Source organism: Physeter macrocephalus, chromosome 14 (genome assembly GCF_002837175.3).
Source record: "Physeter macrocephalus isolate SW-GA chromosome 14, ASM283717v5, whole genome shotgun sequence".
In the NCBI taxonomy this organism is placed as follows: Eukaryota; Metazoa; Chordata; class Mammalia; order Artiodactyla; family Physeteridae; genus Physeter; species Physeter macrocephalus.
This window is the reverse complement of record NC_041227.1, coordinates 95,606,025-95,622,954: the sequence shown is the minus strand read 5'-3', so window position 1 is coordinate 95,622,954 and position 16,930 is coordinate 95,606,025. Positions and strand designations below refer to the sequence as shown.

The 16,930-nt window shown below is 36.8% G+C and overlaps 1 protein-coding gene across 7 annotated transcripts in view; it reads right to left on the bottom strand.

The window, feature by feature from the left end:
- NF1 (neurofibromin 1) overlaps positions 1–16,930 on the bottom strand; it is a 276,759-nt gene that overhangs the window by 88,172 nt on the left and 171,657 nt on the right. For all 7 annotated transcript variants that reach the window (XM_024127724.3, XM_024127726.3, XM_028498988.2 and 4 more), the window contains 2 exons: positions 15,831–15,977; positions 13,047–13,157 (listed from right to left, as the gene is read on the bottom strand). In XM_024127724.3, coding sequence (XP_023983492.1) covers positions 13,047–13,157; positions 15,831–15,977 — 258 coding nt within the window. The remainder of the gene's footprint in view (positions 1–13,046; positions 13,158–15,830; positions 15,978–16,930) is intronic.

Sequence of the window (16,930 nt, the reverse complement as noted above, 5' to 3'; positions counted from 1 at the left end):
CAAATACCGTATGCTAACATATATATATGGAATCTAAAAAAAGAAAAAAAAGGTCATGAAGAACCTAGGGGCAAGACGGGAATAAAGACACAGACCTACTAGAGAATGGACTTGAGGACACGGGGAGGGTAGGGTAAGCTGGGACAAAGTGAGAGAGTGGTAGTGTATATATGGCCATATATACACTACCAAATGTAAAATAGATAGCTAGTGGGAAGCAGTCGCACAGCACAGGGAGATTAGCTCGGTGCTTTGTGACCAGCTAGAAGGGTGGGATAGGGAGGGTGGGAGGGAGGGAGACGCAAGAGGGAAGAGATATGGGGATATATGTATATGTATAACTGATTCACTTTGTTATAAAGCAGAAACTAACACACCACTGTAAAGCAATTATACTCCAATAAAAATGTTAAGAAAAATAAATAAATAAAAATAAAAGTGATGCATTCGGAACAGCCTAACACTTGTATGAGGCTCTGCTTCAGCAAATCACAATGCCACAGTCATTTCTCCTTAATGACTGAAGGTGACTCAAGAGATGGGTTACCCACCAGAGAAGGCTCTTCATGCTGAAAAATCTGTGCATTTAAAAATATATTTAAGACCACGAGTATGAAAATTATCAAGTAGCGAAAGATATGGAAAAACTCAGGAACTGTCCCAGCTTGGAGAAGACGAAGGACACAGCAACTATATGTAATGTGGGATCCTAACTGGATTGTGGAACTGAAACGGGATATAAGGGGGAAACTAAAATTTGAAGAAGTCTTTCGTTCAGCTGACAGGAGCATACTGATATTAATTTCCTGGTTTGATCATTCTACTGTGGTTTTGAAAATTATAAACATTATGGGAATCTGAGTGAAGGGTATGTGTGAACTCTCCGTACTATATATTTGAAACTTTTCTGTAAGTTTGAAGTTATTTTTTTAAAAAAAGGTTTATTATAGAAGAAAAAATAAAAATATATTTAATAGCAAAAAAAGAAAAAAAGAACATGTGGTGTATATATGTATGTACACACACACACACAATGGTTGCCAGGGACTAAGAGGGTTGAGGGGAGGAAGAATGGGGAATGACTGCTGATGAGTATGGGGTTTCTTTTTGCAGTGATGAAATGTTTAAAATTACGTAGTGGTGATGATTGCCCACTGTGTGAATATACTAAAAACCACTAAATTGTACACTTTTAAAAGGGTAAACTTTAAGTGAAGTATATCTCAATAAAGCTGGTTTTTTTTCTTAACTTGCCTAGAGGAGTGAGAGTCAGGTTACTGAGATGGGTCTTGAATCAAAAGTAGGAGTTTGCCCTATATTAACGGCACCCAAAGCCAATGGGTAAGCCTACGCAAAATCACAAAGGCATGCCAGAGCAGGAAAGTGGTAGGTGGTCAGTGTTGCTGAAGCAAAGGCGAGACATCTTTCTCCAGCTGCTATTACACACTGTGACGACTAGTCTTCTATTATTAAACTTAAATGACCAATTGAGAAAGTTATTTTAAGACTTTATTGACCAGTATAGGAGGTAATGTGCAGAATGCTCATTTGGCATTCTGAGCTCTCTGGGCCGACTTTGTGGCTCTGCCAGCTCCTAGAGTCTTCTTGACAACTGCCCTTAAAGATACCCTCAGCAATGTGTCATGAACACACTTTCCTGAGAACAGCCCAGAAAGCATACAAGGCTTACTTGGAACCACATCAATGATGACAGCATCATGAGATTTCCAGAATAAGGCCAGCATCTCTAGCCTCTTACCAAAATGACTTTCAATCTCCTGCTTTAGTTCAGCAATCTTGCAACTATTGTGAACAGTGTAAAAGATTATGAAGAGACTTGTATGATGCTAAGGAAAAAAGGTTTATCTTATAAGTCAGTGGTTTTTTGAAGTGTGGTACCTATAGGATGGGGTGGCATATGAAACAGTCATTTAATAATTCTGTATCTCTTTTTTACTATGATCTTTTGTTTGCTGGTTTTCCAGTTATGGCAATCAATACTGATTTTCTGTTTATGGTATAATACAAAATTTCCTTTAAGAAAAAAGTCAATAAAAAATATTGAGTAACTAATAGGATAGATCTTACGAAGAAACGCAAAAACCTCAGAGGTGGTATATGAATGCCTTAAGTATGAAAACTTAGTTAATAGAGCACATAAAAGGTTTTATCTAAAAGTCACACAGTCATATTTTAGAGAGATCATTCTGGCAGTAATGTGGAAGAAGGAGGGGATGGGGTAACATACCGGCGACAAAGAATCCAAATAGGAAGTTATTTCAACAGCCTAGAACAGAGTGCAGCAAACTATGGTCCACTGGTGATATCCTGCCCACATGCTACTTGTGGCCTGTTTTTGTATGACCTGCAAGCTAAAAATGGCTCTTATATTTTTAAAGAGCAGTTAAAAACCAAAAACCAAACAAAACAAAAACAAGAAAAAAAGAAAAACTTTATGTGGCTTATAAAGCCTAAAATATTTACCACTGCTCCTTTGACAAACAAGTTTGCTAACCCCATCTTAGACAACTGATAAAGCTACAAACTGAGTCTATAATGTAAGGATAAAGTACAAAACATGTTTTGAGGCAGAATCAACAAGACTTAATGATTAATCAGATGTATGCGGTTAAGAGCAGGTAGAAATGAACATTGATGTTTAGCCTTCCATTTAAAACTCAAGGTGGATGGAGATACCATTATCCAAGAGAAGGAAACAGAAGAGCCTCTTTTTAACATGAAATCACTTTTCTTCATTTATAATGAAAAACAAGAATAAATAACAAGCCAAAATTAGATAACAGGCTTATGGTATTATACTGTAATAATACTGGAAGACAAACTTGTTCAAAGACAGACATTTCCCCACGGAACATGTATTTTGCCACTAGGAGAAATGTGTTCTTTTTCCTGTATTAGATTCCTACAATGAAGAGGCTGAAATTTTACTGTAAAACTGCTTATGTACAATTCTAAAAGGTACTCACATTTAAGTCTAACATAACAATAGCCTGTTTTTGCACATTTGCATATCCACTTTCTCAGGAAGCTTCTAAAAAGATTTTTGAAACGTAACTGTGCACGCTGAAAAGCCACTTGCTACTACATACTATTGAAAAAAAAAAAAAGAAACAAAAAGCCCAAAATGGAGTCACTTGTGCTAAAACCGAGACTTAATACCTAACCTAACTGCAGTTACAACCTTCTCCAGGAATGTAATCCTAACCAGTCAGAGTGAAATTTTCTGTTCAGCACCAAAAGGAAGACGAGATAATCTGCCACATAGACAGACCCTGTCCATCCCCCGTCCATCCCCCATGGTAGGTTACTTAAGCCTGAAATAACTTTTACGACTTCCTTGTCTTGCCTTTAAAAACTTTCCATAAATCTAAAAAAAACGGTACTGATGAACCTAGTGGCAGGGTAGGAGTAAAGACACAGACAGACACAGCGGGGGAAGGGGAAGCTGGGACGAAGTGAGAGAGTAGCACTGACATATATACACTACCAAATGTAAAATCGATAGCTAGTGGGAAGCTGCTGAATAGCACAGGGAGATCAGCTCGGTGCTTTGTGTCCCCCTAGAGGGGTGGGATAGGGAGGGTGGGAGGGAGATGCAAGAGGGAGGGGATACGGGGATAGATGTATACATATAGCTGATTCACTCTGCTGTACAGCAGAAACTAACACAACATTGTAAAGCAATTATACTCCAATAAAGATGTGGAAAACAAAAACAAAAACGTTCCCTTTCCATAATCCTTTGGAGCTCCTCTCTACTTGTTAGATGGGATGCTGTCCGATTCATGAATTGTTCAAATAAAGCCAATTAGATCTTTAAAATTTACTCGGTTGAATTTCTGTTATATAACACAGGTAAAGGATATGAATGTACATTATGATCCACATCATACAAATAAAGAAATCCTCTCAAAACAGCTGCCAGAAAGTAGAAATAGGACTTTATAATGCAAGGAAACTTGCAAATGACCAAATGTCTATTATTTTAGACATCACTAATGATATCAGCCCTCAGACATGAAGAAACAAAGAGATGTTTCAGTAAATTCCAGTGTTTGTTGTACCCTATTATGTACAAGTACTCACTGTGCTAGCAGGTACAAAGAATAAGAAGTAGTACCTGACCACCTAGAGGGGTGGGATAGGGAGGGTGGGAAGGAAGGAGACACACGAGGGAAGAGATATGGGAACATATGTATATGTATAACTGATTCACTTTGTTATAAAGCAGAAACTAACACACCATTGTAAAGCAATTATACTCCAATAAAGATGTTAAAAAAAAAAAAAAAAAAAAAGAAGTAGTACCTGATCACAAGGAAGCCAGAATTTGGTTGAAGAAAGACTGAGGATACATCTACAGTAAAAAAAACAGACTCTGATAAGTGCTCTAGAAGTACGAAGTCCTAAAATGTCTGATTCGGAAGTATAGAATTAAGGAAGGCTCTCATAAAAGGTGCTGCCATCAGAGTTAGATCTTGAAGGAAGAATGGAATTTTGCATGAGGAAGAAATACTTTGGGCAGATGGGGAAAGCTGCACAAAGATAAAGAAGTGGGAGGTATTTAAAGGCCTAAATAATTCCAAATGATTTTTGGGGGGAACATTTAAGTGCTGGAGCGTTCAGAATTTTTAATTTTACTTAATTATCATCGAGAGGCTTGGGCAGCTTAAGATCAACAAGAAGACAATAAGAAATTCAAGGTTGGAGAGCCATTTGGCTGGGTAATGACACAATTAACTGAGAAAGAGATTATGAGAAAAATACGTATTGGCCAAAAAGTTCGTTCGGCTTTTTCCATAAGATCTTACCAAAAAACCCAAACGAACATTTTAGCCAACCCAACATATCTGGGTATAAGAACAGGAAGGGGAAAATGTTGAATTTAAAATTTTAAATAAGTTGAGATTGAGGTGTTTGAAGCATCAGTAAAAAGTTATCTGTGTATTATCTTAGTACTCTGATTTATAATATCTACTCTGAGGCTTTTTATGTTTACTTCTTAGGTCTGATCACACAAACCTCCAGTTAAGTTAGGTTCTATACAGTATGTACCTAATATAAATAAGATTTAGCAAGCACTGGTTCTCTTCATTCAGGAGGAAAAAGAAACCTACATAGCAACGGTAAAACAAGTCAGAAACATGTACTGACTTGTGCTTCTGCCACTTATGTAGCCATTTCCTTGTATGTCAACACCATTGTTCACAGCCCTGCAATTTTTTAAAAGAGCCAGGCTAATGTGATGAAAACATTAGCACAATAAAACCCAACTTCCCTGTATACCACTTATCAAGGAAAAGGAGTGACCAAAAGATGAAATTCCTTTAAAGAATTCACTTAATGTGCTTCAATGTGGGTGATTTAATGTACTAAAAAAAAAAATCTTTGCAAGCTCAATATGAAAAGTATCACTTGCCTATGCAATTCTTTCCTTATTTAGCTTTATGTTAATAAAGTTTAACTTCTTTTCTAATAGAATGATTATTTACTAGAAATTAAACTCCTAAAATGCTATATTCTTGAATTATTTTTAAAACTTCAAAATAATCCTAGCCAAAAACTACCTACCCTCTAAACATATATACAAGATGCTTTAAGGAAAAAAAAAATCTATCTCTAATATACTTACTTGATTTTAAGTCATGATAATCACAGCAGGCAAAGAGTATATTCCTCCAGTTAGTGTTAATCCAATGAAGACATTCACTAATATACACATGGGTAAGAGGAATAACAAAGTGGTATTCACAGGGTTCTTTAAATAAGACACTAGATTTTAGAGGAACTTTATTTGAATTCCTTGATTTCTGCCACAGTCCATCTGTTTGCACCAGTTTGGAAAGCACTCAATAGGTTATTTCCAAAGAGCAAATAGCAGGTCAAGTTTATAACATGTGACTTACTAATTTTATTTAAACAGCACACAGTGAGTGAGAAATTAGATCCCCCACGGGACACTGGAGAAAGCCTGAAGTTTTAATCTTCAAAGAAAAAACATCAAAAGGTAATATTAATTTGAAATTTTCTCAATTACACATTAGAACCAAATGTAAATTTTAGCATATATTAGATTTCTAAAATTAAAGTTTGAGCTTTAAGTTAAAAAAAAGAATAGTTAACCATGTTCAACATGGGCTAGCTGCTTTATCTCAAATGCGGCAAACCATTAGATTTGAATATATAATTAAAAAAAAATTAGCCTTACTTTAAAAATGGTTTACTAGTAAACCTTTGGTATATGTCTATACTATGCCTATGTCATAGTCCCCATCTACTAAAGAACACTAGACTAAGACTCAGACTCAAGTTCTAGTTCTGGTCATTTTTAGATATGCATCCCTTTGCCTTTGTCTGAGCCCATCTGTAAAATGGAGGAGTTGATATTGATCTCTTCTGAATCTCCTTTTATCTTAAAAACTATGAAATTTGTTAAACCAAGGTTGGCATTTCCCCAGTGCTGAGATAAGGTTTCCTTCATTCCCCCTGCCCCCTCACCACCACTTTTAAAAAAGCAAGTTCTTAGATTTGTTTGTGATCCAAGTGTTAGATTAATTTTCCATAATTATTTTGAAACAGGAAAATGATGTTCAGGCTATTACTCAGTCTGCTCCTCCTGTTTGCTGATGACACTTTGCAGTTAACTCCAACACCGATGACCTCAAATTCTATGACAGCTTCTAAGCAGATCAGTCCAAATTCTGAGACAACCCCAAATTCCAAGACAACTCCAGAGCTCCAAACATCTCTGGATCCCAAGACAACTTCAAATCCCAAGACAACTTCAAATCCCACGACAACTAAGAATATAGAAGTGACCCCAAAGATAGCCACAACCATGAACACAAAAAGCGGTGGCACCATACTGAATGCAAGGGACAGCACTCACTTTCTTTTCTATGTAATATTTTTGATGTTTTGTGTACACTCAGGCTGAAGTGGACTTGGACTGTTTGCATTGCTATCTCAGTTCATTATATCTGCTGAATGACAAGCACACTAGGAAAATCAAATTTATTTCAACTTACTTCTAAGTAAATTATCATATCCTAGTTTAATTTGGTTGTTTGCAAATTTTAATTGTGTAAGCTTAATTATTACCTTAATATGATGGTTTCCTTCCTTACAAATGCTAAAAAAGGCAAAATGCCACATGTTTGCCTTTTAAATGTTTGCAAAACTGAGTTGAAACTCAGGTTTTTACATTAAAGGTATAACAGAAGAAATTATGTTGGCAACGTTTAACCGAAGTATACTTCTGTGTGTGTGTGTGTCTGTGTGTCTGTGTAAAGGATAGGGGGTTGGAGATGGGGACTGAGGAGTGGCGTGTGTTGTTTTTGTATTTATTTTATTTTTTATTAAATAGACAAAAGGATAAACTATCGTGCTCTACAACAGGGGTCCCCAACCCCCAGGCCTGTTAGGAACTGGGCCGCACAGCAGGAGGTGAGAGGTGGGCAAGCGAGGGAAGCCTCATCTGCCCCTCCCCATCACCCGCATTACTGCCTGAACCATCGCTCACATTACCACCTGAACCATTTTTCCCCCCACCCCCTGCCGGGTCTGTGGAAAAATTGTTCTTCCATGAAACTGGTCCCTGGTGCCAAAAAGGTTGGGGACCGCTGCTGTACAAAACAATACATCTATCTGTGTCACCATACTCCATGAAGGTGTAATAGTAATACGTTGTTACAGTAAAAAAGGTTCCAATTCGGCTAACCTTTGGAATGCAGACTACAGCTGCTCCAATGACAAAATTATCTTAGAGTAAACTTTTGTCTTTTATTGCAAAACGTCATTTGTAAATCTGATGCCTAGAATTCAGAATTCTTCCCTACAGAAATATGTCCCATAACTACTGGTAAGATTTTCATGCTGGTCTACAAAGACTGATTTAACCCAAAAACCTAGTGTATAATTTTAACAGTGATAATAAACATGTTATCTTTTTTTTTTTTTTTTTTTTTTTTTTTTTGCGGTACGCGGGCCTCTCACTGTTGTGGCCTCTCCCGTTGCGGAGCACAGGCTCCGGACGCGCAGGCCCAGCAGCCATGGCTCACGGGCCCAGCCGCTCCGCGGCATGTGGGATCCTCCCGGACCGGGTCACGAACCCGCGTCCCCTGCGTCGGCAGGCGGACTCTCAACCACTGCGCCACCAGGGAAGCCCAACATGTTATCTTTTTAATAACTGTTATTAATAGTGCAGTTGTTAAGGTTTGAAACCCAACTCTGATTCTTACTAGTTGTGCCACCATGAATTAAATACCTGATCCAGTGAGACTCCCAAACAAACCAGTAATAAACTGACTATGAATGAATCACGTGGGGTGTCTGTCAGATATATAGATTAGGCTCTACCCTGAAATTTTGATTTGGCAGCCCAGGTAGGGCCTTGGGATATATACATTTGCTTGTTTTAATTTTCCAGGTCATTCTGATTGATACCTAGATTTGTGAATGACTAACAATTTCTCTAAATTTCAGTTTACACACAAGTCAATCACTGGTAATAATAATAGCTCAGCAGGTTACTTTAAGGGTTAAATGAAAAAGTATATAATATGCACACTTTGCCTGATGCAGAGAAAGCACTCAGCAAGTTTTAGCTATTATCATTATTACTACTGACACCCAAAAGCAATTGCCAGGTATCACAATATTCCTAAGAGGAAAACTCTTCATTGTACTTTCAGGTTTTATATTTTTAATTACTCTGACAAAAATAATATGTGCCCCTGGCAACAAGTCAAACAACAGAGATATATAACAGAAATACTATAATTGATCCTCTACCTGCTCCAATCATACTTCCCTGAGATAAGCAATGTGAACAGTTTAACGTGTATACTTTCACACACTTCACAGTCTATACATATCATATGCCTGTGCACATACACACCCACACTCCTCTGCACCTTGCAGGATAAATGTCAGAGCCATCCTTCTGGATCTTTTTAAAGGTGCATTAGAGGACTTCTGTTACTTTCTCCTGCTCAGAATCCATTTTTCCTCATTCTGATATCGGCAATCCAATTTTCCTTTGGGAAACCCTGCTCCCATTCCCCCACCCCTTTTAGCTCACGCAGTTCAAGCTGGCTTCACCACTGAGCTCCAGGGATGGGCACATAATTCGGGCATAGACAACCAAGAAATTCCGTTCCCCTAGCCATAGCGAAAGCCTCAGAAATTGGCAGGTGACTCAGGCCAATGGGACCAGTACTTTTGCTGTTACTGCTGGGAAAGAAGTGTTTTTCCACTGGGTTGTTAAGCTGGGAGAACACAGACCATCACTGGCTATAGCTTAGGAAGAGCTGCCTGGGAATAAAATCAACACAAAGAAAGTAGAGTCAAGACACAGAGAAGACAGATGTTCTCCAGATGACACTGTTCAAAGCTCTGCACGTAGTCATGCAAGAAGCCAGTCCATCTCTTGATCTTCTCGGGTACATGTGGCAATTGATATTTTTCCTGGTTTACCCAAGTTTAAATTTCATTTCTATCACTTGTAACAAGCAAACTAGACTTAACACATTGCATATTATTCCATAATAGAGATGTATCATTATTTATTCAACAATTTCCTTTTGATACACAGTTATATTATTTTCAGTTTTTTGCCACTATGAACAATGCTGCAACAACTGTCCTTATATTTATGGTACTTTAACTATTACAGGCTAGGAGCAAAAGTGTATAGGAGGGAACAGCTGGAAAAGATTAGAAACTAAACTAGGTCAAAATTATGGAGCACCCAAGATACCTGACTTTATATGAACCTGGACTTTATATGGGGACTCTATTTAACAAATGGAGAGATACAAGATTAGATCTGAACTGGAAACTGCCTCCAGAAGCAACGTTCGGATGACCTGGATAGTCTGTCAATGCAGGGGACATGGGTTCAAGCCCTGGTCCAGGAAGATCCCACATGCCACGGAGCAACTAAGCCCATGTGCCACAACTACTGAGCCTGGGCTCTAGAGCCTGCGAGCCACAACTACCGAAGCCCGCATGCCACAACCACTGAAGCCCGTGCGCCTAGAGCCCGTGCTCCGCAACGAGAAGCCACTGCAGTGAGAAGCCCGCGCACCGCAATGAAGAGCAGCCCCCGCTCGCCGCAACGAGAGAAAGCCCGTGTGCAGCAACAAAGACCCAATGCAACCATAAATGAATGAATGAATGAATAAATAAATAAATAAATAAAAAGATGACCTGGAAGTAGTTATGTGGGGTTTAGGGAGTAGGAGAATAATGCTGCATTAGTACAGGTTAAAGCTAATAAGAGAGTCTCACTAATGGCAGTGGGGGAGAAATGAATTCAAAAGACATTTCCAAAGTACCGAAAAGTAATATTAAACCATTAAGACTCAATTCAAAAAAAATTAAAACACAGGACAGCCCCTGATAAAGGAATAGCACTAGGAGGTCAATCTGAATCACATGACTGCTAGGCTAGGAACAAGTACTTGACTTAGGGGCAGCCAGAAATCTACTGGCTGGCCAGCATATAGCATTAAGGGCTTTGCCAAACAGGTATTTTTAGCTGAACATGTTCTCCTTCTGGAATTTGAAGTGTGCAGTGTTGAGGTAATGAAGGACTGACTAGCTGGGGCTAAAACTGAAGAAATACAGAAAGAGGAAAATCATGAGGTAGAGGTGAACGTGAAGCCAAGAGAGAATTAGCACAAGTCGGTTCCAGGACTGACAGACATCTAAGTTCTGTCTACATCTGGGCAGTCCCTGCTCTAATTCACGTTTTTCCTGAGGCCTATCTTCTTGAGAAAGTAAGAATGACTTCTTTGTAATAACAGGGCCCTGACTAAAACAGCCTAATTGACGTGCCTAGATCACACAACTAAAATCAGACATGGTGATTGATAACGAGGAGGATAAAAGAAAGAGGAAGAATTTTAAATGATTAGGGTTTCTAGAGTGAGAAGGGATGGTGATGCTACTGAGAAAGAGAATATGGTGTGAAGAAGAAGTTGATTTGAATATACACTGAATTAAGTTTTGGACATTTCAAGTGCGAAATGTCTGTGGAGTATCTGTAAGGAGACTGGAATCCACAGCTCAAAAGACAAACTAATACATGGTAGTCTAAGCCACAAAAACAAAGGAATATCAAAAAGTCAAACCTAAGTGTTCTCTGACAAAGTTGGCTGAGTTACTACCTTCTTTTGTATACAGTGAAGGAACTGGGCCTCTCTCTACTCTGAGCTATTATGTGCTCATCTGTCCTGGACCTGAGGCTTCACACCAGGTGACAATGAAGGCCAGGAGGCACTCTTGTAGGTCTAAGTAAGAAACTGAAACATCTGAAAGTCTGAAATTAGCAAAGTCATATCCCAAAACAAAAACAACCACAAAAGAAAACCTCAAATATACTCTGTACAGAACTTGATAGGTCACAAAATACTTTATGGGAGATGTAGGCAGGATAGTTTTTATAAGCATCTCCCCCTCTTTAACATATGAAGAAACAGATTCGTAAAAATTAACTTAGCTAAGAAGCAGCAGAGCTGGGAATCCTTAGCACTCTCAAGTCACCATATTATACACGTTTCTTGGAAATCCCACTGATTTAATACCATAGAGGGTGTCTGCATCAGGCCCACGCTACTTTCCTTTTGGCCTGTATAGTACAGACCACTGCAGAGAACGAACACAATCTTACACTCTGATCCTGAAGAAAAAACTCAGCTTTGAGGTTTTCCAGAAATCTTTCTGACTTGTAAACTAACAAGAATTTAAAGGGGTGGCCGGGGAGACACAAGTCTATCTACCTCTCTTACCAATGTCTCACTTTTAATTACTTTGACAAAATAGGGAAAATCAAAATACACTGGTGGCGTTAAAGATTGGGGATGGAATACAAATACGGTTCATCTCAAATGCAAAAGAAAATTAAAATCATCTTAGGCAATTTAGAAACAGCATCTGAGATAAAAGGTAGAGAGAAGACTTTCATGGGAAGGTGAAGAGATGTTACTCAGAGTTGTTAAAGAGGAGGGCTAAGGATAAATGCAAGTTTCTATGCCCTCTTGATTCCCTAACACCCCAGTTCTTAGGACTTCTTGGTGTTAACACCATCTGAATTATCCAATTAGCTGAGTTTCCCACCTCTCACCTTCCTTTTTTCACTCCTCTGCCACTACTTCTCAACCTCCATTTGTTTCCTACACACTGCCAATTTTTTGCCATTCATGACCATTAAGTCTACTGACATAATTCCTCAATTTATGTTAAATTGAGGTAATTCAGAAAGATTAATTCCTAGAGCCTAGTGGAAAAGCAGAACTAAGAGTAAACATAGTCCCTGAGATTCCAAAGCCAGTGGTCTCTCTATTATATCACACTGTCCCTAAGGTTCAATTACCATGAGTTTAGGTCACACTAAATGGGAAGAAGTAAAACTGACTAATGTCACAGACAGGGAAAGCAATGCAAGCATTATACCTATTGTGAAGGAGGAGCACTGCCAGAAAGGTTTTCTAGGAACTAGCCTTGACTGAAAGACAGCATGAACAAATACAATCAATTTTTCAGGCTGTCACCCGTGCCATATCTTTATAGAAATTTCCCATAGTGTCTCTGAATTATTTGTTAAATCACCCTTATGCTGTCTTACACAGCATATTACTAAAAGTTCTCAGACTCTTAAAGTTTTATTTCCATTAAAAAGAAAGTTTCTGAGTATCATGTTATGGATAGCATTTAATCAGAATACACCAGAAAATAAAACATTGTGATTTTTTTACTCTTGGTAATTAATTCATTGTAACGTGGTATAAAAAAATTAGATGTAACAAAGAGAAGCCAATACGAAACAGGTAGTCTGAAAAACAATTTCTAATGTACTGAGCATCATTTGGGGACAAGATGGCTGTTTACCCAGCTATATTCTCCCAGAAAAACCTGTCTCCAATTCTAGTAAAATCAAATGGGAAAAACCAAACTTCCTGTCTCTCTACATTTGATATCATTTTAAAAGCTCCGGTAAGATAAAACATAGTGTTTCTTACCTCCGTGCAACATAATAAAATATAGGATTCCCAGCTTTGGAAGTCCCAGCTTGGTAGAAAATACTTAAAGTTTTCAAAGCTTTGAACTCTTCTTTTTCATGTACCTGATGCCTGAAAGAAGAAAAAGAATAGAGTTAATTCATAGGCTTTACACTGTCCACTGAATATCTACAAAAATCCACAACTGCACCAATGATAAAATATACAAAATGACAAAATATTTTAAAAGCAACACGCTTTCTGAAGGGCAATGTGGTTAACATGTACCAAAAAATTCAAGGTGTTGTTCTTTGAACCACAAACAGTGGTTCTTAGGATAATGCTAAGAAAACTACTGGACAGGGATATTAACCATAGAATTGTTTTTAATCATTTTTCTTTCTAGACAGAAATTTTTGAGTTTTTACTTACTTGTTTGTTTTTTAAGACTTCAGTTTATCAACCTTTTCTTTCCTGGCTTACTGATTCTGAATGAGTGAGAAAGGCCCACAAGTTCTTCTTTATGGGAATTTATCCTCACAAATAGCGTTATCTTTTTCCAGATGGTTACTTACTGGTACAGTTGTACCAACATAATTTATTAAAAGTCCATTCTAATCTCCCTGATTCTGAATATCACTTTTATAATTATAATCTTGTATATATTTAAATATACTTCCAAAAAAGGCATGGTTTAATTTTTATATATTCTGCTCAACACTCAGTGTGTGTCTTTAACCTGAAGATTTATGTCATTCAACAACCCTGGAAAATTCTCATTTGTTGTCTTTCATATATTACCTCTTCACTATTCTCTTTAAGCTCTATTTATTAGACATGCTGGACCTTCTCATTCTATCACTTGTTTTCTCTTAAATTCTTTCATATTTTCCATTTCTTTATCTCTCTGTACTGACTGTATACTAGGTAATTTGCTCCAAAATTCTCTTCCAGCTATGTATGCATTTATTATTTTTTAAAATATCTTTATTGGAGTGTAATTGCTTTACAATGTTGTGCTAGTTTCTGCTTTATAACAAAGTGAATCAGTTATACATATACATATATCCCCATATCCCCTTCCTCTTGAGCCTCCCTCCCACCTTCCCTATCCCACCCCTCTAGGTGGTCACAAAGCAACGAGCTGATCTCCCTGTGCTACTTTATTATTAAAATACATTTGCTTTTACCTAGTATTTCTATGTGTCTTGGGGGTGGGAGGAGAGGTTGTATTACCTCAGTTCATCATATTGCTTGTACCAGGTCAGCATTTGTTTAATATTAATGGAAACAACATAGATATCATTTGATAAGGGAAACAGGTGCACATGTGTATAGGTAAATGACTAGGAGGCTATCTGCCAAATGTTAACTGAATTATCTCTATGGGATGAAATAACTGAAAATTTTTTACTTTCTTTTTTAGATTTCTATGTTTTGAATAATTTAACAATTTTTATTTTTATTTTTATGGTTGACAACATTATAAAGCTATTTCCATTTCTTTAAAAGAAAAATGAGTCTCTGAGAGCATCAGTGGGAACTTAGAACAAAAATAACACCTAATATTTATTAAACACTTTATATATACACCAGACATTGTTCTAAGTATCTTACACAAATTACATCATTTAGTGTTCAAAAGGACAGAAGGTTGTTTTGTAAGGAAGGTAGGGTCTTAGGTAAAAGGACTAATAAAGAGGTTTTCTCTGAAAAATGGAAAAATGGCAAGGACATCCTTAGTAATGTTGAATAAAAAATAGTTTTATATTTTTGGACTGCACAATTTTCAACTAGGTAACATGAAAATTTTGTATGGAAAATATTCCTTTAATTACATAGGAATAAACATTTGTTACACAGAAAAATGTAACAGAGCTAAAGATAAAAATTAAGTTTGAAAGGAGATTGTTATACATTCATACATTCTTTTAACAGTATCAAAATATGGGAGTCATATGTACAAAACTATGGCCTGTATGTAATATGATTAATAACAGGCGCTTACAATGCCCGGGACATTATGTGCGAATCGTTAATGTGAATTAACTTCAGAATGTCATATTCTGCTTTTTTCTTTCTGCCTCTGGCACACACCATGAACAAAACACTTAACCCACACTCACTATGAAACAGTAAGTGACTAAGTGTAAAGTAGTATGAAAGGTACTTTATAAAGACTAAAGAATTCAGCAAACTATCTTCACTGTAACATCATAGCAGTGAATGTCTAACAATGAGGATCCAAACTAAATCCATCTAAATGAGATTCAAAACAAATGTCTACAGAAATTTTATAGCAATATTAAAGTATACTATATTTTCTGAGCCTCGATCTAAAAGAAGCTAGTATCATTAATTTTCAGGAGGGTTCTAAAAAATGTTACAGTGTAGTAGAAAGAGTTCAGCATTTTGAACCAAAGGACCTATGAATCAGGTATGGAATCTTAGGCAAACTAATTATTCACTTTGAACTCTGTTTTCCCTAATTATAATACGAAAATAATGTTATCTACCCTCCCTTTTAACTATTAAATGCAAAAACACCTCAAAACAATATGACAAAGTACTATTCAATAAGATGCTATTATTTTTATAAGAAAATCAACTATGAAACAAAGCATATTTCAACAATATATAGGGTAAGAGAAAAGTGGGATTCCAAAACACGGCAATGTGGTCATTAAGTACATCCTTCCTAATAATTCTCTATCAAATATACAAGCATATCTAACAAGTGGCCTGGTGGTAAACCTTGCATCTCATCGAAAAAGAAAGCAATCATCATTTCAAGGTGATACTTACCTAGTCATAAATTCCTCAAACTTTGAACTGGTAAGGTTAAGGCTGGACCAGTGTGTATCTGCCACAGGTTTGTGCTCTGGAGGACCCAGGTATGCAAGAAGTGTTGCCATCTTATCAAAAGGTCGTCTTCCAACAGCTTTGTGATCCCTAGATATAGCAAACTACTTAGGAAAAAACTACTTAGGAAAAAAAAAGTTCACATTTAGCAGAACACATTTCTTTAGATTGTCACTGGCTGCTTTTCTTTTTACTGTCAGCTGGTGGTTCCTGCTAATTTGTAAACAGCATCCAAAAAGAGCTCAGGGGTTTTAAGTTTACACTGAGACGTCTTAGAAATATGACCACTCACCAAACTACAAAATTCACATAAAAATTCATTTTGTTCTAGTATTAATCTATTACCATTAAATGGGCAATCAGTAAGTAAATATAACATTCTGATCCACTTTTTAGGAAGTGGACATACTGTCCCTGATATCAGATTTCTGCTTAACCAGGGTAAATATGAATTTTCAACAACTATTAAACATTTAAAACGAAAGATAATGATATTATTTCACAAACATCAAACTGGCAAAAAAATTATGAAGTATGCTAATGCCAATTTTGATGAGGATGTGTATAAAGAGGTACTCTCACACAGTGCTGTCAAAGTGTAAATAAGCATGTACACTGTGAAAGGTAATGTGGCAATATCTAGTAAAGTTGAGGCTGTGTATACCCCAGAACTCGGCAATTACACATTTAGGTAATACACAAGGAGACAAACATGAAGAATATTTATTACATCACTATTTAAAATAATAAAAAACAGGAAACCCTAAACATCCATCATTTAGGAAGTGCAAAAATAAACTGTGATATAGTCATTCAATGAAATACTAAGTTAAATAAATGATAAATCTCAAATAGAATACTGTGTGAAGAGACTATACTCAGTGTTATCATTGCTGTAAAATTTTAAACCACACAAAACTATATTATATGTACCTATGTTATACCTGTAATTTCCTTTTTCTTGTCAGTTACACGAGAGAAGTAATACTGTTTTTTCCCCAAGAAATAAAATGTTATAAAGATCTCAAGTAATCACAGCAAAA